Source organism: Toxotes jaculatrix, chromosome 1 (genome assembly GCF_017976425.1).
Source record: "Toxotes jaculatrix isolate fToxJac2 chromosome 1, fToxJac2.pri, whole genome shotgun sequence".
Classification (NCBI taxonomy): Eukaryota; Metazoa; Chordata; class Actinopteri; family Toxotidae; genus Toxotes; species Toxotes jaculatrix.
This window is the reverse complement of record NC_054394.1, coordinates 27406387-27430457: the sequence shown is the minus strand read 5'-3', so window position 1 is coordinate 27430457 and position 24071 is coordinate 27406387. Positions and strand designations below refer to the sequence as shown.

The 24071-nt window shown below is 41.3% G+C and overlaps 1 protein-coding gene across 2 annotated transcripts; it reads right to left on the bottom strand.

Annotated features, from left to right (window-relative positions):
• Nucleotides 1-1968: 1968 nt before the first annotated feature.
• Nucleotides 1969-23671, bottom strand: LOC121184543 (CD151 antigen-like). Of its 2 annotated transcripts, none has more exons than XM_041042286.1 (8): nucleotides 23439-23671; nucleotides 20115-20199; nucleotides 15976-16167; nucleotides 7364-7438; nucleotides 5083-5187; nucleotides 3768-3926; nucleotides 3445-3531; nucleotides 1969-3319 (listed from the first exon to the last, which is right to left on the bottom strand). In XM_041042286.1, exons 2-8 carry the CDS (start codon nucleotides 20196-20198, stop codon nucleotides 3260-3262), a joined length of 762 nt encoding a protein of 253 aa, XP_040898220.1. In that variant the 5' UTR covers nucleotide 20199; nucleotides 23439-23671; the 3' UTR covers nucleotides 1969-3259. The 2 variants fall into 2 exon arrangements, with proteins under 2 accessions (XP_040898220.1, XP_040898227.1); XM_041042293.1 differs by lacking the exon at nucleotides 23439-23671 and adding an exon at nucleotides 22189-22207.
• Between the last annotated feature and the right edge of the window lie 400 nt (nucleotides 23672-24071).

Genomic DNA, 24071 nt, shown 5'->3' with positions numbered 1-24071 from the left:
CAGGCCGAGGTGCAGCGGGTGACATGTGCACCGAATGGACAACTGCTTAGAGACTATTGGAGGAGATATTCTGGAAATGTCATGCACTGGCATTATTAACATACCCCTTGTGTTAGCCTGTATGCGGGCTGTCACAGTAAGCAAGCAGAACAGGCAGGGAGGCCTGCACGGCTGGCAAGGAGGAGGGAGATTTATTATAGTTTTCATCAGCAGGGTACAATTGCTCGGGACACACTGGTTGTACAAAGGCTTGTCATAATTTCTGTCATCTATTTAAAGTCAAACTCCGGCATCAAGCAAAGGCAACGGCTGTGTCAAGAGCAGGGCAGACGACTTGCATTCCACAGATGTCTGCTCCTTGGAAAAGTGCCCTGTTAAAATTGCCATGTGTTGAACTACTTTCACTCCAATGGAAACATTAAATGCTGACACCCCGCCCCATGAGGAGGGGAGAAAAAAAAAAAAACTCTCCCGCTCATTTTGCCAGGGATGACTCAGCTTTCACGAGGTGAGCTGTGAGAGCACCTTCAAGGGGTACTATGACAACACACAGTGATTTCTGTCGTTTCATTTCACCATGTGCGCCTGCTACACGAAGGGGAAATGTTTTTACACTGCCAACTTCACTAACTGAGGAATTGCTTAATTTGCTTTGTTAGTGGTCCCAATGGAAAGCAATTAGTAATCTGCGGCTGTGAGCTGACCGGTTGCCATTTGATTTCCTTTCGGCTCGTTACGTAGCAAATTGAGGAGCATATTTTTGGATGAATCAATAATATGTTTCACAAACAAAATGGAAGCAGGTAAAGTTTAATGTCCAAGCAGCATTTGTCATTGTTTGCACATATAAAACACCCCATTTACTCCCACCCCCCCCCCTGAACACTATATGAGGGAAACTATATTACAGCTTTTCTGCCATTCTGAGTTAGGAAAGTATGTGTGTGTGTGTGTGTTTGGGGAGGGGGTTATCCTCAGTAGCCTCTGGGTGTTTTGCACACACTTTAACCAGCTGTTTTCATCAGTGTGGTGTTGTGTTGGTGAAAGCCTGGCAGGTGCTGCCTCCCTGTGTTTGCACACAGTAACTGCTGCTGTTCGCACTAACAACACTGATGCACAGTCACTCTCGAGAATACAAGGGGTCAAATGAGCTGGCTTTGTACCCCACAGTAGAATAACTCCCATTACAGGCCGTATAGGTGTAGGTATAGGCAATTCACTCCATCAGCAGCTGTTGTGAATATGGCTCTCATCCCGAATCTACATCACCACAGTACAGTAACATTAGGAAATTGACTTTGGGTTAATACACTAATGCACCTGTAAGCTGGTGCCAATTGTGTAAGGGCCACTGGTTACAGGCACGTGGTTTTGTCTTTACACAATAATGGTTTATTTTGGCAGTTTGTGGGATGACACGACCTGATAACTGCGAGGTGAAGGACATTGCTCAGCATTTGTGCAGTGCTGCTGTTTGAAGGTGCCATATGTAAGTTTTCTTTGCTGCTGACTGTGGGTTCTTGACGGGAGAGCAGGTGGTGGTGGTGGTGGTGATGATAATGCTTGCTTGCCAAGAGCTACAGCCATTGTTGCTTTTACAAGACAAGAGGTTAGAATATGTCCTCTGGGCAGCACTTTTTTCTTCCTCCTCTCATGCTGCACTGAGGACAGACAGGACACTACAGTAGCTCACTATCGTAAAATAATATTACGAGACGGGAAGCTAGCTGGTTAGCATGCTCACTTCAGCACAAGAGAGGAAGTGATAGAAATAAAAGCAAAACAAGTTAACACCGGGCAGCGCCGCTTTCCATCACTGGAGACAGCTCTAATGAAGTTTGCAAACAGCTGTTAATGCTAATGTTGGCTACGTAGCAATAGCAAAACCATACACAGAGCACCTTTAAAGTTATTTTTAAAGTTCGTTTTTTATTTAATGCACCTGACTTTTGCTGAGGAATCAAACACAGCAGAAGAAAAGTGTATTGTTGATTGATGTTTATTCAAAGTATAATGGTTCCCGGATTATCACAAAGACAGATATACAGCAGATTAATTTAGTGCTATCTTTGAGGCACACAGGAAAAGATCATTACTAACAGTGAGAAACTACCATTTTCTACCATGTGTCAGTTATATACAATAATATATTTATGGTCAGTTGAAAACTAAACTAAATCTTCATTTAGGAAAACAATCTAAAAAAAGAGAGGCATCAGTAGATAAGTGAATAAGGCTTGGAAGAGATACAGTAGGTCCTCACAAAAAGTAACTTTGGCATCAGCGGAAAAATCCCTTGTATAAAAAAAGACGATGGTACAATCAAAAACATGAGGCACTTTCTTATGAGCAATATTATTGGCACTGTTTGTATGTATCATTAGCACAATCACAAAATCACTTCATTAACATCAGCCTTTAAACCTAAGTGGGTTAAGATGCTGGCCTAGGTCAAATGGCACAGTTGTGTTGTTGAACAACTTGTGTAACTTCACTCCTGGCAGGTGAGGTGTTCTTAACAGGTGTTTTAAGTTTGATTAAAACATGATCAAACACTGACGTGTCACTATGAAGACTTATTAAAGGCGTGGTTCATAAGAGAGCGCCTCAGGTGTTACAGAAAATCACCATTTACAAAATGTAAAAAAAAGTTCAAAAGTTTAAAAGGCCGATTTAAAATGCATGACTGGCTAGTTAGTGTGGAAACAAAATGCTGCTGCAGTAGGAGAGGGCCCCAGAGGTGGGCTTGTTAAACCGTGCTGCTGGGAAAGAGAAGCTGCCGCTGCTGCTGCTGCGACCAGGATTAACATTTTCTGTAAAGTGCCAGTTTTACTCCACTGATCTTTACACCGCTCTCGGTTGTAGCACCTGGTCCACACATATAAATGTACATTGAGGGAATCAGAGTGGAAGAAAGCTACAGAGTTTTAGTCCCACGGAGGTTGTCCCACACTAATTTACACAGTGTGTGTTAAAATTCCCATCAGTTTCTCTCAGAGGCTTTTTCTCACAGCGCTGTGATCTTGAAGATGTAGCTGAGACTGCAATTTAAGTGCCTAATTACTTCAAGAAACCTTGTAGTGTTTTTCCACCCTTTGTTTACCAAAATGAGATCCTCTGATGTGCAATTTGATCCCTTGCCAAATTCTCCTTCCCCTGTGTGCACGGCAAAGAAAAGAACCTATGGGCTATTTGAGTATGGCATGTGGTGATGAAGTTACCTCCTTCACCCACTCACTTTTCTTCTTTTTTGCGTGTCTTAGTACGGCTCTGCCTTTAGATTTCGGTATAGGCAGCATGTAAACACCATCCCTATGATCTGGGGATTGGATGGAAGAGAAGGAAAACATAATTTAGTGAAACTCCAATCTCCATGGATATACTGTACATTTATTTAATCTCTGTTTATGTGTGCGCAATTTGATGAAAGAGTTCTTTACTCACCTGTACACAGGCAATCCCCACACCCACCGCTCCGATGATTTTCAGATGGTCCAAGATGAATTTCTCCAGTTTAGTGATGCAGCCACCCTAAATGAAAAACAAAGTCTGTCTTCATGTAGCATCAGCTGATGTGGGAGCATTACTGGAGTCTCACTGCAAACAAATGTTATGTATACGATCTGTTGGCTCGTATTCCTCTGCTGCTCTCATGCCCCAAAGTCTCTATACTGACATGCTGAGACATGACAGCACTACTGATCAAGCCACCCGTACTGAAAACTCAACCCCACCGACACCCCCAGCACCCCCGTTCATCCTCTCACCTCCACCTTGTAGATGTTGGAGGGGTGGTCCCTGCGGCCACAGAGCTCAGTGGGAGTCTTACAGCAGCTGTCAGGCACCACCCTGTTGTTTGAGTCTCTGGAGCGAATCCAGATGCTCTCGGCCCAGTCGGATGAACTGTTGCTCCCACAGCACTTGAACTGACAAGGGAGACAGAGAAAAACACAAGTTTTACCTTCCGAGGTGATTGTGCTGGTGGTAAATACCACAAAAAGACACAGATAAACATGAAACATTAGACATTGTTTTATACCAACAGAACAAGATCAATAAAACACATCACTAAAGCAGCAGGAATCGTTTGACCTTTTTGGAAACCACTCTGACATCTGTACAGTAAATATGAAGCTACAGCAAGTGGCCACTTCTCTTAACTTTGCATAAAGACTGGAAACAGGGGGAAAGAGCGACCCTGGATCTGTCCAAGGGTAACAAGATATGGGACTATTTTATTTCTTACAACATGACATTTTTAAACTTTTCGTTTTTATACGGATGAAACAAACGAGATGCAGCGTGTCGTGTTAATTCCTGCGTTCTGGATGTGCTGGCATGTGGATTTTGTGACCTTTGGACAGAGCCAGATCAGCTGGTTCCAGTCTTTCTGCTAAGATAAGCTAACCAGCTGCTGGCTGTGTTTTCCTACTCAACAGACAGACATGAGCGAGGTACAGGTCCTCTCACCTACAGTAACGCTCAGCAAGAAAGCGAATAAGCAAATTTTAAAACTATTCCTTTAAAAGTGAAAGTGGACCAAGTCCAAACAAATGACTGAAAATGGTACAAAATAAAAAGTTTAAAAGAAAGAATAAAGAATAAATGTTGACATCTGATAGCCAGAGGCTTCTCATACTTGAAAAACTGAGCATAAAATATAAACCAACTGAAGTCTCAACTGCAGCTCAGATTCATCCATTCCTTCATGTGCTGTCAGCCGGTATAAGCAAAAGAGAGGGTAAATTACAGCAGAGAGTGCAGACAAGTCCATCATGCTTAGCTGCAGTCAGAGGGACTGGAATCGGATTCGTTTTGACTCGCCCCCATCACCAAAATCTCTAATCTGATGGGATGATAGGTTACCAAAACTCTGTCCAGTGAACAAGACACATGTGAGTCCATGTGACACTTCGTGAGACGCCCACATTCATTTATGACATGAAGGTGTGGATGCAAACAAGTACCTAAATATGGCCAGCTGTAACTAGGCTCTGAAAAGTAAATAGTAAAATTAGCCTCTACCTTATAAAACTGGTAGGTATAGGCATTTTCCGTCCATCTCGGTATGCAGACACTTACCTCCTGCTGCAGCTTGTCCACAGCCCTGGTGATGTGTTCATGGGACTTCTGCTGATACTTCTGGATCATGGTCTCCCTCAGGTTCTGCTTCAGCTCCTCGTTCAACTGTTCAGACACACAGACAGAGACAGATGCACCAGCAGCCCAAGACACAGCAACCCAGAAATCTCAGGTCAGCACAGAGCGTGACTATTAGTGATAAATTAGTTGCAACTGTTGATTTTGCGACTGATAAGATTTATAGCAAACAGGATTTAATCGCTCTCTTGACGATACAAGTCATGGACGTGAACAGAGGAGCAGACGACGACGAAGCCGGGGCAAAGACGGAAGAAGTCTGTGCTTTCCTGTTCTCTAGACCAGTGGCAGAAAACGCTCACTGGAGGAGCGGGAGGTCTGGGGGGCTCAGTTTCTATGGCAACAAGCCAGCTGGGAAACCACTGTAAATCAAAGCGTGAAGGAGATATCAAGGGAATGAATGATGAAGAGAGGAAGCGAGGACGGAGAGGGATGAGACAGGCAGGCAGGAGAGGACAAAGAGGAAAAGGAAAGGAGAGGAGGAGGGAAGGGGATGGATGGGAGAGTTCAGCTTTTTATTTTACCTGTTGACAGTTCGGGACACACTGCGGCACAGCAATTCAAGGTTTAAAATGGCTCAGTGAGTAGAGACAGCAGGTGTGGGAGTAAGCAGCATTATGGCACTGCATTAACCGCACACAAATAAAAGCAAACATGAGTTCAAGCCTCCGTACAGCTGATGGCCTGCAGTTTGAGTCCAACATTGACCATCCGTCTGAACTGTAGGTGAGGACAAATGGACAAGCACCATCTACAGGCAAGGACGGTAACAGCATTGGCTGTTTTGAGACTGTCACCGGAAGACAACGACTGTTACAGATGCGGATGCATTACTTTCTTTGGCTGAACACTGACATGTTTACATGTGCAGGTTCACACTGGTGCTGCTGTTACTGTCCTGTACAGTAGGTGGAGCAGGCTGGCACGTGTGTAACTGTTCTGACAGTGAATGAACTGCTTCACCCCATTGTGGAGAATCTGCAGCTCGCTAAACGTGAATAAGTGTGTTTGTGTGTGTGTGTGAGTTCCAAGCAGGTTCCATGAGGTGTCTGGCATCTTGAAATAAAAAGCAACTGCACCGTTCTCACAACTAATTACCAGAGAGAGAGAGAGAGAGAGAGAGAGAGAAGTGCGGAATAATAACAAGGGAGGAAGAAGGGAGGGGGGGAGAAGAACAGTGCCTTTAGAGATTTTAGCAGGAGCCATGGAGCTCAGTGGCTGCTCATGCTCAGACTAGCTGTGTATTATGAATGAGGCAGTTATAATGATAGCAGTGCACCTCTAGACTGAGAAAAGACCGGTTGCCGCGCTACGAGCCACCAGGGCTTTAAGACGAGTCAGGGTGGGACCGATGCTGGAGGAGAGCTATGTCATGTTAATACTGCACGAGGAGAAAAACTTTCTCATTTGCAACTGCTCTCGGTTCAGCGTGGTCAGTGTAACTATGCTGGAGGCTGAAATGTGCTGAGGGAGGTTGTCAGTTCTAATTTAGTTTAGTTCACATTAACTACAGTAAATGAGTCACTAGAGTTCTTCTTTTCTTTGTTTGTGGAGTGAACGTGAAATAAGTAAGAAGGTTTGAGTTTTGAGTGTACTTCAAAATCATAAAATGTTTTTAAATGATTCTGACACAGTGCATTCAGCCCTGTTATGTGTACCACTGGGGGCATTTTTCATTCAATTTGGACTAAATGTACCGCGAGTAATATGGTCAGTCTGATATTTGTATTTTTAATGGGATGTCTTCCATTTCCTCCCTGCGATCTCATTTATCATGCTGGTTTTGCTGTGGATAAAATTACAGAGCAGCACATACCACGTGGGAACTGAAACAGTTTTGACTATGTGCTCAGATTAGGAGGCACAAAACATTTATCAAGCATGCTGTGTTTGTTTTTGAAGGAGAGTACCTTGTTGCTGCTAAACATGTAGACATTAGGTGTTAATATCAGATGATGAACATCTGTATTATGGTAGATAATAAACGAAATTTGATCAAAAACACATATATATGACCTTTGTCATCTGCAAACACACTTCAGTTAAGACTGTTTTATTACTTAGCACAAATCCTAACATGATTTTAAGGATCTAGTCTTCCCACATTTCTCCGATGTTCCTCCATACGAGCTAATATGCAAATCCCAGAATGCACTGTAAAATATATTTGAATTTTTTTTTAAATTGGCCGAAGGGGGATTACCTGCTGGTAGTAGATATACGCCAGGACTCCAGCGAGGATCTCCAACAGGAAGATACACAGAAGCAGGACAAAGTACTGTGGACACAGGAAACAAGAGAAGAGAAGGAAACACAGTAAGTTAATGGATTCTAATGTGATGAAGCGACAAGCGACTTAATCTTAAGTGGGAGCATTTAGGTTCACACATGCAGCGCAGCTAAAAAGCTAGTGTGAAGGAAGGAATATGGAAGGCTAACAGCTGGCCAACAAGTTGTGTAAATAGTTGTACAACTTTGTGAGGACACTTGTCATTGTATTAAACCACAGACATATTCACCTTTACACAAGTAAATATCATGGAGTCCAATTCAACTGCAAGTACAGCCTGAAAAATCTTCACAAAAGTAGGATCTATTGCAAAGCTAGATTCAATTACAATGGATAGGTGTACCTAATAAACTGATAGTAGTAGATTACATGAACAACTTTGCCAGCACATATCAACAGATGACAAAACTTTAAGCTTAGCGAACCCAAATAAAACTCCTCTGTACGGTTCCTGTTCATTCTCATCTCTTTTGCTCAGAGTAGAATCCTGAAACTGCAAAACCTGCAGTCACTGCTCAGGGGCACATCTCGCACTCTGTGCCTCGGAGTGAGGTTTGCTCTTCAGAGTTTATCGCTGATATCTTATTCATGACCAGGACCATAAGGGTTGGAGGGAAGGTCTGCTATTCATGCCACGTTTTTCAGAATTAAAGACAAGAAGAGATGTTATCAGACCAAAACCTTGACCTAAATTCCTCCGGCCTGCTGCTATCAGAAAGAGAAAAACAGACCGGTAAAGTGGACTGGGTCTTTGATTTGATAGCTTGGGCTGATTAGATCTCGGCGTGGCTCTGGGTCTGAATGCTGAGCAGACGCTAAGATGCATTTTGATGATGTGTTCAGGGTCTGGAGAGGCGCATGGCAACAGATGTAGATACACACACGTAGGAAAATGAGATGGAACAATTAACTTCTAGTGGTAGTAAACTAGCAGTGTAACTGCACCCAGTTTGATAATCCTGGTGGTGCTGACAACTAGTGATGACAACATGCTCTTTGCAGCAGTGATGGGACGTGGCACGATAGTGTCAGGCTGCATCAGAGCTGGGTGGGATCACAAGTGCAACAGACTACACCTAACCACACCCAGCCGTGGTGCTGGCTAAGACATGTGATCCAACACTCACATCCACTCCACGCTTTGACCTGCCAGCTGTGGGGAGGTGACGGGGTTTGAACTCCTCTCTCTAGCTCACATTTTTCATTTCTTACATTAGTTTTGGCGTCAGAGTGTCTGAAAATATGTGCTGTTCTCCCCATATTTAAACAATACTGTGTCGCCCCCCCCCCCCCCCTCTCTGTGACGGCCAGCATTTCATGCCGCCTTCCAGCATGGGTGTACATGGTCTGAGAGTACAACCTTACTGTCGACCTAGTAGTGACTATAACCTGGGTCTTAGGTCCGATTCATAATTCTCACTGCAGTCTCCACAAACCCACATGTGCACCTGCAATTAGAAGATTGTGGCCGGCGTGTGCCTCGTGAAACTTGTTTGCTCCCTGTTGCTGACTGACTCCCTGGCCTGAGGGTCGCCCTGACCCACTCACTTTCTCCTCTGCCTCCTTTCAAAGCACACAGATATTAAATAACCGGTGTATAAATATGAGAATGAGCAAGTAATTAGAAAACAACATACAAGTTGTTCTCCGACTCCTCCATACTTACTGTTCTGTGGCTTTTCATACTCTCTCTTTCACAGGCACACAAACACACACACACACACACACAGCTTTTGCAGACTGATCCCACACGGACATTGATGTGTACAGGAGGTGACAGAGGACCTGTTGTTGGCTGTGGAGACTGAGGCGGCTGAATTACTGACTGCAGTGACTCCAGTGGACTCCTCGTGATCTCAGGCACGCTCCCTCGCACAGACACACTCATTTTACGTCTGAGCTGCCATTCTTCTCCCGAGCGACCAAATGGCACAGTGTAATTACTGTCAAAATGACTCTCAGCAGGTTCATGTGTAGAAAACCTTTTTTTTAAAGCTCTGCACTGGCTCCAGACTCCACAGTGTGCTGCCCGTAGGTTTCCTGGCTAAACTACAAAATATCCAACATCTCCTGGTGAACTCAGACTCATCCTGCTGAGGCTGTTAGAAAATATATGAAGTTTCTTCGGTCTTTTGTGTCCCTCTCTCGCAACAGCTGTCTTTCTCCAGAGCTTTTGTAACTTCTTTCCTCCATCACCATGAAGTGTACACAAAGGAACAACTGCAGCGAGGACACACATGCATTTGTATGCAGCTCCATGTTCGACTTTTGATTCCATTTCAGACTTCATTAGAAGTGTACTGCTAACTTCACAACTACTGTGCGAGCAGGACTTCAGAGTCGCACTGGAGGAGACTTTAATCAGATAACGGCTGGACACGTGTTGTGACCTTTTGGCTGCATGGCGGACTTCTCTGGCCACATGCAGCTAGTCAACAGAAACTTTAAACTAACTCCAGCTTGATGCAGACTCCACTGATGTGTGTCCAGGAGCTGGTCATTATCAAACTGACTGAGCAGCGAGTTCTTCATCACATATCCCTCACTTGCCTGTGACTGATTGTGCCGTTTGCCTCCACTTTTTTCCAACTTGTAAAAACATGACGTGATGTGATCAATCACCTGCTGAGTTGAATCAGTTTTTATCAATGTAGTTATTAGATGACAGTTAAAAGAGTTGCCTCCCTCATTGAATATGCTCTGCTAGTTTCCCTAGAGCCTTAATATTGTTTTCCCAATCTTAATATTGTTTCATGAAAGTGTATTAATTTCCTCTGACATTAGCAGAGGCACTCATTTTCACTGACAATTATTCTGATTATTGTTTTTTCAATATCTGCAACTTCAAAGTGGAATCTTCAAATTCCTTGGGTTCCGTTTTGTCCAACCAGTGACGCAAACCCCGATAATATTCAATTCACAGTGATATAAACTGAGAAAAGCTCCAAATCCTCCACAAATCCAAAAAGGTGCTACTCATCATATTAATGCTACATTCATACTTTGTCAAATTTAATGTAATTTCTCCTGAAACATACTGTTCATATCAGCCTACTGGATTCAAATACAACTAGGTATGATTTGAGATTTAAATAGAGCCCTAAAAACTGCAAGTATGTCAAAACAAGTGGAAAACACTGCACGCAACTCACCAATGCCAGAAAATGTAGCTGGCTGATATTAAAAACATGTAAATAAGTAAGATGATTCGTTAGATTCATTAGAAAATAAAAGCCAGAGAAGTCAGCTGCAGTTTTATGGATGGGGTTAAAAATGCTAATGTTTCCAAGATGTCATTCCACGAATTTGCTTCTTTTGATGCGCAACATAAAGTCAGCATAGCAAAATACACACACTCAGACACGCACACACAGACACACACAACTCCACAACTCCATTATGTTCTCCATCTTTGGCAATCTCTTGCTGCCCCCCCCTCTCCCTTGTGACAAGTTCATTCCTTTTGCTGTGATTCATGGCTGTAATCTCAACTCGTCAAGATACACCATGCATTCAAAAACACACACACACACACACACACAGAAGGTGTGCACAGATTTCAAACGAAGAATGAACACCGCTGTGGACCATATTACCTCGACCACCTTCAGAAAAAAAAGACTTTGTTCTTCTCTTATTTACACAGGCAGACAAAAACATCCCCAACCGGGTTATATTTATATTATTCAACAGCATATAGAAATTTACATACGCAGTAATCAATTTTAACATCCTTTTCAAACAACTCCGTCCACAGAACTTTTCGTCTAGCTCTTCTGCCCTTGTTGAAGCTTTAAAGATTGTCCTGTGAAACTGTGCTGTGCAGCTGAAAATGCTTGAGGTTCATGAGCAATGATGATAACTATGTCTTGAAAGACTCATCAGGTTGCAGAAGAGGGCAGCTGTGAGCTGAGCAGCCTGACAGGAATGAACTGCGCAGCAGCGATCTCTTTAACCTTTGCTTCTGCTTGCAGTTCTGCCGGCCTGTTGCCTCAGATAAATAAAACCCAGCAGAAAGAAAGAGAAACAACAAGTAAAGTTAGATAAGAAAAAACAAACACAAAGTAAAGTGGGAAAAAAATTAGAGATGCTGAGAGGCAGAGACAGATTGTAAGACCGAAAGTGGACAGAATGCTCCAGTAGAAGATTTTACATAGCAAACATATTAATAACTGGATTAATAAATATACTGGTAAAAAGTGCAGTCATATATTTTTAGTATTTTTTTTTATTTTGACACTAGGGCTGCAAATAACCATTATCTTTATTAATAATTGATATTTTGATTATTTCCTTGGTTAAGTGGTCAATAAAGTGTCAGAAAATTGTGAAATCTGTGATCAATATAGTCCCCAATAAACTGACTAATCACTGTATCTCTAACACACTGACATCCTACCTTCTTTTATCATTCTGAGTATTTCCCCCTGACTTAAATCCAACAGAACAACTTCAGTGTATTTTAAAGCAGAAGGTAGAGCAACAAAACCCTTTCAGCACAGAGCAGCTGAAAAGAGTCATCTGTGAAGAACGGCAGAACAGACTGGTATCATCCATGTCCAGGAGGACTGAATCTGTCATCAGGAATAAAGGCAGACATACAAAATATTAAAAAAAAAAAAAACAGAAGAAATAAAGGAAAGGAGAGGAATCTTACTAAAAGCAGTTGGCTCTTTAATGTGGACCTAGTCAAACATTTCTGTTTTTTTTAAATTAACTGGCTTTATTCTTCTTGAGCTTTTGGCTACAACCAATTAAAATTGTATTTAAAGGACAGAATTTGCAATTAATTAACATTTTAGTGATACTGACCAGGGGTGCACTCAGTTTTGCTGTATGTTGCACATAAATTCCTAAATTAGAGCTGAAATAATTAGTTGATAGAACATTAAAAACCCCAAGCAGTGGTGCTTTCCTTTTTTTTTATTTTCAAAATATAATTTTAAACTTAGTACTTTGTGGTTTTGGACTGTTAGTTGGACAAAACAAGCCACTGAAGATATCGCTTTGAGAAATTGTGATGGACACACAGAGAAATATAAACAAAGACAAACAGATTTAGTGAGAAAGACAGAGAGAGACGTGTAGAGTGAGAATGAGAGAGAAGTAAAGAGAAAAGCAGAGAGACACACTCAGACTTGTAATATGTCCATGAAGTCAGTTTCTCCACAGGTGGATCCAGCCTCTGTTAGGACCACTTTCCATTTGGCTCTGTCGTTGGGAAGGAAAAAGTTTCTCCCTCCTCTCCCTGAGTCATCACACTTTTTCTGTCACTATTCTCCTGCAAAACAATGAAGCTGTGTGTTTGGAGACACACCACATACACACCACACCCCTCTTCCACTGGGAGAGTTTTCCCCTTTCTCTCTTTGTCTTACTGACCTCTCTCGTACACTTACAGTGTAAACGTCACAAACAGCCGGACACACAGTCTGTTACGGCCTTCCCTTTAATCAAAACGCGACAGCAGCGAGTTTATTTAAGCCTTACAGCTGGTGATGCTGCGATGCAGCTGAATCAGCTGTTTTGCGGCAGAGTTTGTTGACCTTTAGGTTACGGGACAGTGTCGCCAATCACCGCTGCGCTTGTGTACTCTCTCAGCAGGTATCAGGCACTCACCACAAACAGGAAAACAATTAATCTAACACGCCCCCTCCTCCCCACACCTGATATGTTCGCCCTCTTTAACACTCCCGATAGCATCTCTCCTTGCCGACAAGTTCACTCCTTCACTGTGATTCATCGTCCTAATCTCGGCTCTTCGGGATGCACCGACCGTTTCAAAACTACACAACACACAGGAGAGGAGGTGGCGCACACATCTCGATTTACGCACAGGTGCTGAGTTATAAATCAAATAATGAGGAGTTAGTGGGAACTTCATTCACTAAGCGCAGATCTATAGACTTTTAAATTATGTTTTAAGGCCTCAGAAAAAACCTGCCCACATTAGCTGCCCTGAGAATCTACAGTCAGTCAAGTTTTTTAACTCAATATTCAATGTGGACAAAGGCAACAGACACTTTCTTGCAGGATGAACTAACTACGAATCAACTGGGTCCTGTTTGTTATAGTTATCATATTATACGCTTGTCTTTAGACCATACTGTCTGTGAGGATTCCCTCTTATTCCAACAAAGCAGAATACCAGTAGTTTTCTAGTTTTAAGTCAAATGACGTGATGGTTTGTTTTCTTACTCTTTAAAAATAATATAAGATTATGAAAACATTTTAAGAACAAAACTGAATATTTCTATATTTCCTTACTACGATTTTCATTTTTACACACATAAATATAAATTTGTTTTTCTGTTTGACGTTTCAGTCGTTATAAGTAATGAAATGCCTGAGAAAACATCTGTTACAATAACAAAACAGAGCACGAGCATCACTCTGACGTATGACGGCAGTTATTGCATAATGTGACCAAAAATACACACAACAGTGCTTTTTTTTGTTTTGTTATGAGAAGATTTTAAAAGGTAATTAATCACACGTGCTGTAACGTTGCTCGAGATGCTATCACTGCTCTCTAGAAACTGCTCGCTGCTTAATGAATGCTACATATGAAGTAAATATACCTGTGGGAACTGACTATATTTTGGCATCTGTCTTGTCTCGAGCCGAAAATATCCGACGGTGCCAAATTCTTGCGGACTTGTCTCTGGTGAGAAGTGGATAATGCCAAAGATGACACATGTTCTGGCAAAGCTTATAAGACACAAACATTTGAGCTGCGCCCACAGTGATATGTCTGTATAAATGTACCATGTTGAAATGTGTGGTTGAAAGCCCGAGCAGTGTGTATTTGTGCGCAGCACAGTGTTTCTGTGTGTGTGTGTGTGTATTCTGAGCTGTTTTCAGTGCCATGCAGATGTCTTTGTTGGAAAAACCCTGAGTTGTGTCTGTGTACAGCATGTGTCAAATCAAAGTAATGGATGCACACTTTCCTATGAAGTTTCTGTTTTCCATGAACACAACTGACGCCGACACCTTGGCTTTGATTGGTTCTCAGCACGTGTGTGTTTGGCACCACAATGTCGTTTTTTAAAATAAAAAAAAAAACATTACTTGAAAGTTGTGCACAATGTCCACATTTACTTTTTGGCTTAAACTAAATCTATTCACATGCCAAGAATGACTTCACTGACCAAATAAATAAATGTAGATCCTTCTGGAGAATATACTGCGTGTTCTCAGTAACACAGAATAGAGTTTTTATTTCAAAATTCACGCATTTGCTCCTACAACAGATGTTAATTTGTAAGTGTTTTGTGGCTTCACATCTGCTTAGTATCACCACATGTTAAAAATGTTTTTCCTCTCTTCCAACAATACCCTGGTTAGCCATCTGGCTGGAGAAAAACTGGGCACAAAGTCTGCGGGCTTACAACTTACTATGCCATGTCAAACAGTATAACAGGCAGAAAATAAGAAGCCTTTGTGATACAGGACCAGTATTTTCCTGGCCAGCATATTCCATGAAATTCCATGAAAAAAAAAACTACATTCCCTGAGGCTGTTTAACTCCTGAATGATAAACCTTTGGCACTTTAAGGTGCATTTTGTCTTCTTAAATGCTGCCCTGCACTTACCTAGACAAGTTCGAAAACATAACAAAACTAAAGGCTAAAAACTAATGACTTTTATTCTTATCTGATGCCATTTTTTTTTCAGTATTTGGCATGACTATGGTTTATTTCCAAATCTCTGTCCAATCAAATAATGTTTCCAATGCCAACATATCTCTTATCGAACGTTTTCTCTCTCCCCTCATGTATTAGCAAAGACCAGAATTGAAAACATGCAGGTAACGTTAGCAGGTGCTGACTGTTGCTTTGTACAATAAAAATTACGAACATTACCAGCAGCAGATTATATCAGTTTTATTTAAAAGCTTTAATTTATGTTAATTCTATAACAGCTACACTGAAACTTTAGTCTGCTGGTTGCTGTGCTCTCTCTCCAAACCAACCGCTGACTTTACTCTGCCAAAGATGTGACTGTGACTGTGACTGTGACTGTGAAGAGTCCTCCAGTTAAACTTCTGATCCACATCAAATCAATATTGTGAGCCTGTAAAACTCATTCTGAATCAGCACCTCCAGTGTTTGGATTAGGTCGTTAGTGAATGTTAAGAGTCAGTATGTTACAGCTGTTATTTCAGTGTGTCAGAACAATCAATCTTTCAGATCTCCTGCCACTCATCTCATTTCCAGGCTGTGAAAAATTAATTATGGTAGTTTTATTAATGTTAATGTTGATTAATTTAGTAGCTACCACTAAAAACTGTGGTACCTCTGGCTACCAACCCAACAACAGGTGATCACAGACTTAAACCACGTCTTTTAGTTGTAGATGTTTCGTGCAAATGCTAAAAGATGATGAGATGATGAGAAATTCTTATGATCCCACTGTGTTTGGTTTCATTTTGTTGAGGTTGCACAGCCCATGTGATCTCTGTTTCACGCATTTTCACAAACGTGCGGCTTCTATTATCTCTCTACCCTGACGTGATCTCTTACCACTCGCAGCAGCCTCCTCTGCTCCTTGAAGGTGGCGCAGCAGCCCAGCACGCCTGTTACCATGACGATGGCTCCAGCCAGGACCAGTATGTAGGCGGAAGCAGCGTAGGTCTTGGAGGAGAGAAGGCTGATGTAGTCGCTCTTCTCAACCAAGGTCCAAACACCCACCGCCATCACAACGCCCCCTGCCAACTGGGAAAAGAGCACACGATTAGAGCCCGATCTCTGCCAGAGACCGACCCGGAACAGAAGAACCACGACTCTGGTCCCTGAAAACACAGACAACTGTACAACACTGAGGAGACAAAACCTGAGAGTGACGAAAAAGGATTTTAATTATTTATCACCCAAGTAGGCTTCAAAGTGATGAAGCAGGAGCCTGAAATTAATGCTTAATGGCTGAATGTGAACTGATAAAAACGACCCACCGCTGCCAACACAAGATAATCTGCTCTAAAATCAGTTTTTGCTGCAAGAAAATTGTGAATGAGTCGACTGGGGCTGCTCAGGTCAGTAATCCAGGGCTGTCACTGCTGCTTTGACTGGTTCAATAAAAAGTATGAACTACAGCTGCCGCGATTAGTCAGTTCATCGACTAGTTGATTGACATAAAATTATCTGCCACTGCTAATCTTTTCAGTTATTTCAGCTTCTCAAATGAGAGATTTACTGCTTTTCTTTGACAGTAAAAAATATCTTTGAATTTTGAACTGTGGCTCAAACAAAACAAGCAAATTTAAGACACCGCCGTGCATGTGAAAAGATGCTCAACTTTAACCCTGCACAGCAACATTATGGTTTAAAGTCTGAGGAAATCTAAGCCCACAGGACAGGCTCACTATAATCAGAAACAAATATAAAAAAAAAAAATCAATACTTCAATTCAATCACATAACTACTATTACAGTCCAGCATCTTCAGCATTATCTCCAGACAGTTAAAGAGAATATGAGGTAAATTAAATCAATGTGATATTAGCATGAGGAGTCAGCAGATGGTGCAGCACTGCAAGAGAAATCTGTCATCATGCCAAAGCCATCAATCTAACCACCTGCCTAATTTAGATTTAATATATAAGGGAAGACGACGGCCACAGAAACTAGACACCGAGTCAGACTGTACCACACCCAGAGACAGTGTAGCAGGAAAACACACACAACAACAGTGTTGAGCAAGATATATTATTTCAAAACTCTTTACTTGTGACTATGGTGTTCTGTTCCCATACTGTTCATGTTCATTATTTTAGCATGTTTTGTTTTAATTCTTATTTCCATTACAGTTCATATGTGCACAACACGACCTGACAACACTTCAGCTGACACACTGGCTTAATATTAGAGGCCTGCAGCCTGCAGGTCTGTCCAGGAAAGTCAGTGATTCCCAGTGTTTCTGCTCCTGACCTCTTAAAACAACAGCTACCTGTGATCCACTGTGAGCAGGTGCATGTGAGAAGTCAGCTGTTCAATCAAAACATGTTTCCCTTTGACATGTTTTCAATTTACTACTTAGACACTGAGTCCAGATAAACCATTTATCATTTCACGTGACACATTTAAAACAATATTCTTACCAACATCATAATAAATTGTTATTCATTTCTCTCTCTGTCTCCCTGCATAAACATTCGGGCCCGGCGAAGCACAGAAAGAAGCAGCAGAATGTGGTTCAGTTCAACACAATGCTTATTGTATCTGTAGCTACTGTTAGAACTGAATGAAGGACAGGAATTTGTGAATCCTGAACAAAAGCAACTGAACGCTGCACAAGTGAAATTCAAACTTTGGTGACACCTGGTGGCAGCTGGAGGTAACAACTGGAATGTTTCAATATCATGTCAGAAAACACAAAAATAGTGAGTAACCACAATTAATGAAACCTATATCTGAAATTAATTAGTGGAAATACAGTGAATAAATGTGTCATTTATTACACTATTGCTTCCAGTGCCTTCACTGAAATCACTGGGGCCACAATGATATTCATTATTTAAAACATCGCTGGCACAATAAACGATCTGTTCAAATTGCAATGCACTGCATGACTGCCTCAAAGTTATGCCCTTGGCCTTCAAGATTACATGGTTTGTTTATGCTCAGGAACACAGCAGATATGTATTTGAGGTCTGAAGGGCATTCAAGCTTATTTTCCATCTGCAAATCAATGTTAATAATCAATCTCATCTAGAAGGAAAAAGTTGGTGCTTGAATCAAATTGTACTCTGAAAATTTTTAATTAATTCCAAAATCGTAAATAACTTAACCTGAAAGGAGGAACATGTAATATCGTACTTCAAATGAAAAGCCTGGAAATAACATTAGTCAAACTGAATTCTCAAGGTTTTCACTTTATAAAGATGAAAAGCCAAACAAATACTTGACTATCGTTTAAACAGCAGATCTACTAATATTACTTATCAAGGGACCAGAAGTTTCCTCAGACAGTCACAGCCCACGAGCCACACAACACACCAAAAAAGGCAGAAAAAGAAAAGGAACAAACAAAACTCCATCTCATCCTGCTGCAACACCTGTAACGCCTGAGCGTGCTAAAGATTTTATTTAATAATCATTCGCTTTTTCACTCAATTTAGTGTCTGGAGTCCTAGTCAAAATTCTATAAAGACCTTGGAGACCATATGTTACTCCTGAGGTAATTGAACAGCTGCCATTCAGCAAAATACTTTATATTGTTGCAGTGTCTTTCATTTTGTTGTCTGAAGCCAAGTCCAGAAACTCTGTACTTGCAATAGCTGTGATGCATGTAGGGATACACTAAACGTATTTGGGGAAAAACATAATGAAATAATCAAAGGAGACAAGGGGACAATGGACAACAGGAATAACTTTAACGCAAAGGTTAAAAGATGTGGTTTGGTCCTGAAATATCCACGAGGTTGTAACTCTGACATTAGGCACAGAAAAAGCCCAGCACTGTTTGTCTGATTCTTTGGCAGACAGATGATTATCACATATGGGCAGAGCTGTAAGTGCGATTTCACACTGAGAATGACTGAGAAAGAGACAGACACCCTTCGTTTGCGGACAGTAAGGCTGCCACGCTGATGTCTGACTCTTATTTTACACGGCACATCCAAATTATGAAGTCGGTTATTTGTAGCGCCTTCCTCCCACGTTCTTGACACTGGAAAGTTCTGGGAAATTAGGCTTTGAATGCATCTTCTGTGTCCTCTGTGAAAGAATGCAACTTGGGTTTGATTCTGTGAACTGGAATAGCAGCAGGCATTTGTGTGTTGCCTGAATAAAGAGGGAGTGTTTCAGAGAGAGTTTTATCAGTTAATTCTTCCTTTTTACTGCATGTAAAAAAAAAAAAAAAAAAAGGTAATTACTTATGTCAATATGAGGACATACTCTGCATGAATATTATTGTCGTGCGGTTGTGAGAGAAAATGAAGGTCCACCTCTCCCCAGCACCCATCCTCATGGCAGATATCGTACAGTTTACAAGAAAATTCAGCTCATTACCGTTTGGGTTTTGTCCACCAAAGTAATTGCTGACATCTGGGAGCATGAAATCGCCACAATCAAGTCCAAGCGGTCAGATAATCAGACGTTTTGTGAACAATGAACACAATTCATTGTAAACAATTTTGCCAGATCATCTAAACCACTTTATTTGGAGGTAAAACTCAAAACAAATGCAACCGAAATGCCGCAGGAAATCTGTGAGTGCAAAACTACGGCAAGTACAGAGGGTCACAGTTGGACCAGGTCAGTAAACTGAGATACATGCTAACAATGGACAGTTTTCTCCTTCATTTCTTTACACAAAAACAGTACGCTTTGCGTATGCGTTTAAAACTTGCCTGACTATTTGTGTCTCTCGCTCTGTCCAACTTCTCTCTACCCTCACTGTGTTTCAAGATCTCAGCAGTTAACTTGGCGAATAAAATGTTATTATAACCCATAAAACGAATGGCCAAACGAACAGACAAAAGACCCAGGCTGCATTAAAAGTTACATAACATGATTATAAATGTTGTAGGACGGGCCTGGATTTTGGAAAAAAAAAACTCTGCCCACAGCATGCAGGTGCTTGAGGAGAACTTCTGACCAACAAATGCACTTTGGGAGTTGAGTCCTTTGCGCAGGCTCAACTCTGTCTGAAAGGAAACTCACCCAAAAGAGAAAGTTGAAGGTAAACAGGAGGTATTTCAGGCAGATGGTTCCACATGTCTCCTTTTTCTCTTCATAGGCCCCCATGCTGCAAAAGACAACAGATTTAAGGTCAGTTATGACAATATTTTCAGTTCCTTCAAAACAAGAACAAAAATGTTGAGCTTTCTTTTTTTAATAGCTGCAGATTAATTTTCTGTTGATCAACTACTTGACTAAGTGCTGCAGCTCTAAACTGAACAATACCCTAATGATTCCCCGGCCATATAAAATAACTCTAATACAAATAAGCTAAATTAAGTGTGTCGCACGCTGGCAGGATTTTGATTTAGAGCGCCAAATAAAAGGTAGCCTTCCTGCTATTGTGAGATGCTTTTAACAAATGAGATGTTACAGGGCTAATGTAGACCGCGGGGGAGTTAGCATCAGATCAGCAGTGTAGGCAGTTTCGGTGAGCTGAGTTATTTCATGTGTATGCAGAGAGATTGATGACTAAGCACTGAGTAGGAGCTGAGAGTCGGCCAAAGGCTGGAAATTATAACCACCCGCCTCTCTGGTGCCTGGTACCAACATCCAGTGCTTCACGAAGCAAAATCCGCTTCTCTCCACAAGCAAATTAATATTTTCATCAAGGTGTGTTTCTTAGATCAAATGACTGACGGTTTAAGCTTAAAAACAATTGCTTGTCCCTGCCCTGAATGGCTAAAAATGTCACTCACAGTTATTTAAAAGAGGAATGAAAATAGATTTATCCCAATAATCTCTGTTTTTCAACCGCAGTAAGTGACAGAGTATTAAACTCTGACACTGCTTTCACCACAACAATGTCAAACACGACTCTTGAGTTTTAAAGATTTATAGATCCAGTTGTTTAACACTTGCTTCTTGCTGCCTTCATGTAATCTTTGTTCCACGAGTCTCACATCCTCCTTTTTTTTTTTAAACCCACAATTTTCTTGGCTGGGTTGCTGAGTCAAGCCCTGACTCGCCCTCCTCTGACTGCCTCATCAAACTCTCCCTCCCCTCCTGACTCTCCCGTCTGTTCCCCCACACCCGCATACGCTACTGTCAATTCAGACTAGTGCACTGCATGAATGAGTGAGTACGTCTGGCCTCTGTCTGTTGAACATCTGTTACGGTGGGCCCTCTTAGCGTCCCCCTGTTAATTAAATTCTAACAAGACTTAATTGACAATGCCTTCTTTTGCTTTTCAGAGCAGCTGAGTCAAGAAAGGAAGCTTCTTGTTTAAAGTGTTTACAAGTTTTCGTTTACAAATGAAAAAACAGCACAGAGGAAACATCCCCTCTGCGCGGAGGGTCCGACTTCTGGAGAGCAATCGATTTCCATAATTATGCATCTTATTAGCTTTTGGTTTATTTCAGGATGTGATATCTTAACGTTAAATAAGACTGTTGCACGGCAAATAAAGCCGATACGTATCACCTGTCTGACACAGTCACCATAAACTGCATTTTACTGAGTGAATGCCTGTCTTGTCTACCCTGGCAGACTACAGTGGTGAAATACTTGGAACAGGTCCAGAGAAATTTTTATCATCTGCGTAAGCAAACAGATTTATTTGAGTGTTACAGACGTTGCAGGTTAGTGACTACAGAGCAAGAGAAAATTTATATTCTGCACACTGTCTTTTCATCAGTCAACAGAGTCTTCGTAGCTGTCGCCTAAACCTACTAAAACTGGATTTTCAAAAACTGCTTTCATTTCAGGGTTTTCCAGAAGAAGCTGTTTAGTTAAGGTGTTAAGCCACACAGATCCTGATTCACTCATTAAATAAACGATGTTCCCTGTGGTGAAATGGTTCCTCTGCTGTTCTTCCTTAAGGGTTAAGGGTAAGAAATTAGGGCTGTAACTGTTGCTCTTTTTTCCCCACTTTCTACTGAATGTGAAAAAAAACACTAATCACAACTTCTCAGATATCAAGGTGACACATTCTGTTCAGATATTCAGTTTGATGTAACATGGAGATCTTCTCATTTGAGAAGCTGGAAAAATAGCATGGTTTTTTCACTATTTTTGCTTGAAAAAAAATCAATTAATCAATTATCAAAATACTTACAGGTTATTGTTCTCTGCTTAATTGATTTAAAAAAAAGAAAAAGGGAGCTTATTTTTATTGCCGCAGGTGATCTTTATTTCAGGTGAGGTGACCCACCTCTGTGCTAGTCCTGACTTGAAAAAAAATAATAAAAAATTGGATATGAGTATCCTAAATCTGTGCTACCAGTGTGAACACATCCCTTCATGTGACCTAAAAAACCAAGACCAAGTTCTAATTCTAATGAGTCACATTTTACTGTATTAATGAATCACACCTGTAATAACCTGCATCAACCTCAACACATTCCCACTGAAGCACAGGAACAGCACCAGAGGCAAAGCAACCAGGCTGTCTGGCATGGGACTCCTTTGATTTGAATAAACTCGGCTATTTTCTCTATAAGTCATTTATTGTGTTTAAATGTTAGAAAATACGGTAACATGGCAAACGTGAGGTGCTCAAGGTGACATGCTCAGATGCTCTGTCTGACCACCAGTCCAAAAGCTAAAGTTGTTCACTTAAGACATATTAGACAAAGACATTAAACAAATCCTAGCATGTGAGCAGCTGGGAAAAAAACAAGATTTCTGCTTTAACAATGAATTGATTATCAAAATATTACATTTATCTTGATAAACTCATTGATTAATCGACTTACGGTTGCAGCTCCAGTGAACTCAAACAATGGAAGACTAAAATCTGATGATTACAGGTAAATGACCTATAAACCTACCTATTACCTGAGACTGCATGGAGATCATAACTAAACATTTCCACTACAAATCACTACTGTGTCCCAACACCGGCTAATCTGTAACCCCCCCCCTGTAAAGTAACGTCCCCCTGTGGTTTATAAAAGGTTTTTGAGCTCACAATAACCACCTATAAGTCTTGTTTGTTTTCGCAGCGCAGAATAACCTTCAGTGTGTATTAATTTCTCGGACTATCCACAAAGATAAATCGGTTTCGTGTGTTTTCTCGGTGATTTTCAACTAACGCTGCAGCGCATCTCTTCGCCGGTGTTAAGCTAACGCTAAAGTTACTGCCCGTCCGTGTTGGTGTAACCGGGAGGAAAACGGCCTGTTTTACCAAAACGACCTACTTTTCAAAATCGCAGCAGCCTGTCGAAGGCTTCCGTGTCCACTAAACGCGCATAGAAAGCTGCAAAAAAAGAAAAAAAAAAAAAAGACGAACAATAAGGCTGCCTCGTCTGGTCGATGCGCCACCGCGGCGTGAGCTAACACCGAGCACTTCCTGTTCTCACTTACCTGCCGTTTGTCCGGGCTTCTGTCGATATAGAGAGATGATATGTGCGGAAATAGTCCTATATATCGCCTGTTTTCATTACCCTTTCCTCGGACAAGGACCTTCTACGACAGCCGAGTGAGGCTGGAGGACAGAGGGCGGGGAAAACACACACAATCAGCGTGCTGGGCTCAGGCACTGAGTGAGGCTGGAGCTGCTGGCTTTTCTTTCTGTCCCGGGGCAATGCTTTTCTCTTCCTTGAGATGCCAGCAAATGCAGGAGGAGGGCAAAAAGAAAAAAAGAAAAAAAAAAGAAGAAAGAAAAGAAAAGTACGCATGTGTCTAAGGATTTGTCTTTACTTTTAGAGTCTTTAAATCTGACAGTTCACAATAATATTGACTGCAAATCTCATCAAAAGACTTTTTTTTTTTTTAAATTCCCATCCACAAAATATTGCAGCACTTGCAGGTGTTTCATCTTCATCTAGTCTATAGAAAGTAAACTTGTTTTTTTTTTATTATTTGATTTTACCATTCAAAAGGCAGGCATCATTTCTGGCCAAATCTCTAATTTGAAGCAAAGTAGAAGTCGGTTGATGCAAAGAAAAAAAAAGTGAAGTGTAAAAGTGAATAATTATAATAAAATCTATTACTGGT

Excerpts from the sequence above, each read along its gene's own strand:
- LOC121184543 (XM_041042286.1), bottom strand. The coding sequence starts at position 20,198 with ATGGGGGCCTATGAAGAGAAAAAGGAGACATGTGGAACCATCTGCCTG. Across the intron at positions 16,168-20,114 it reads CCTTCAACTTTCTCTTTTGG|TTGGCAGGGGGCGTTGTGAT; the intron begins GTGAGTTTCCTT and ends CTCTTTTCCCAG. Across the intron at positions 3,532-3,767 it reads CCAACATCTACAAGGTGGAG|GGTGGCTGCATCACTAAACT; the intron begins GTGAGAGGATGA and ends TTTTTCATTTAG.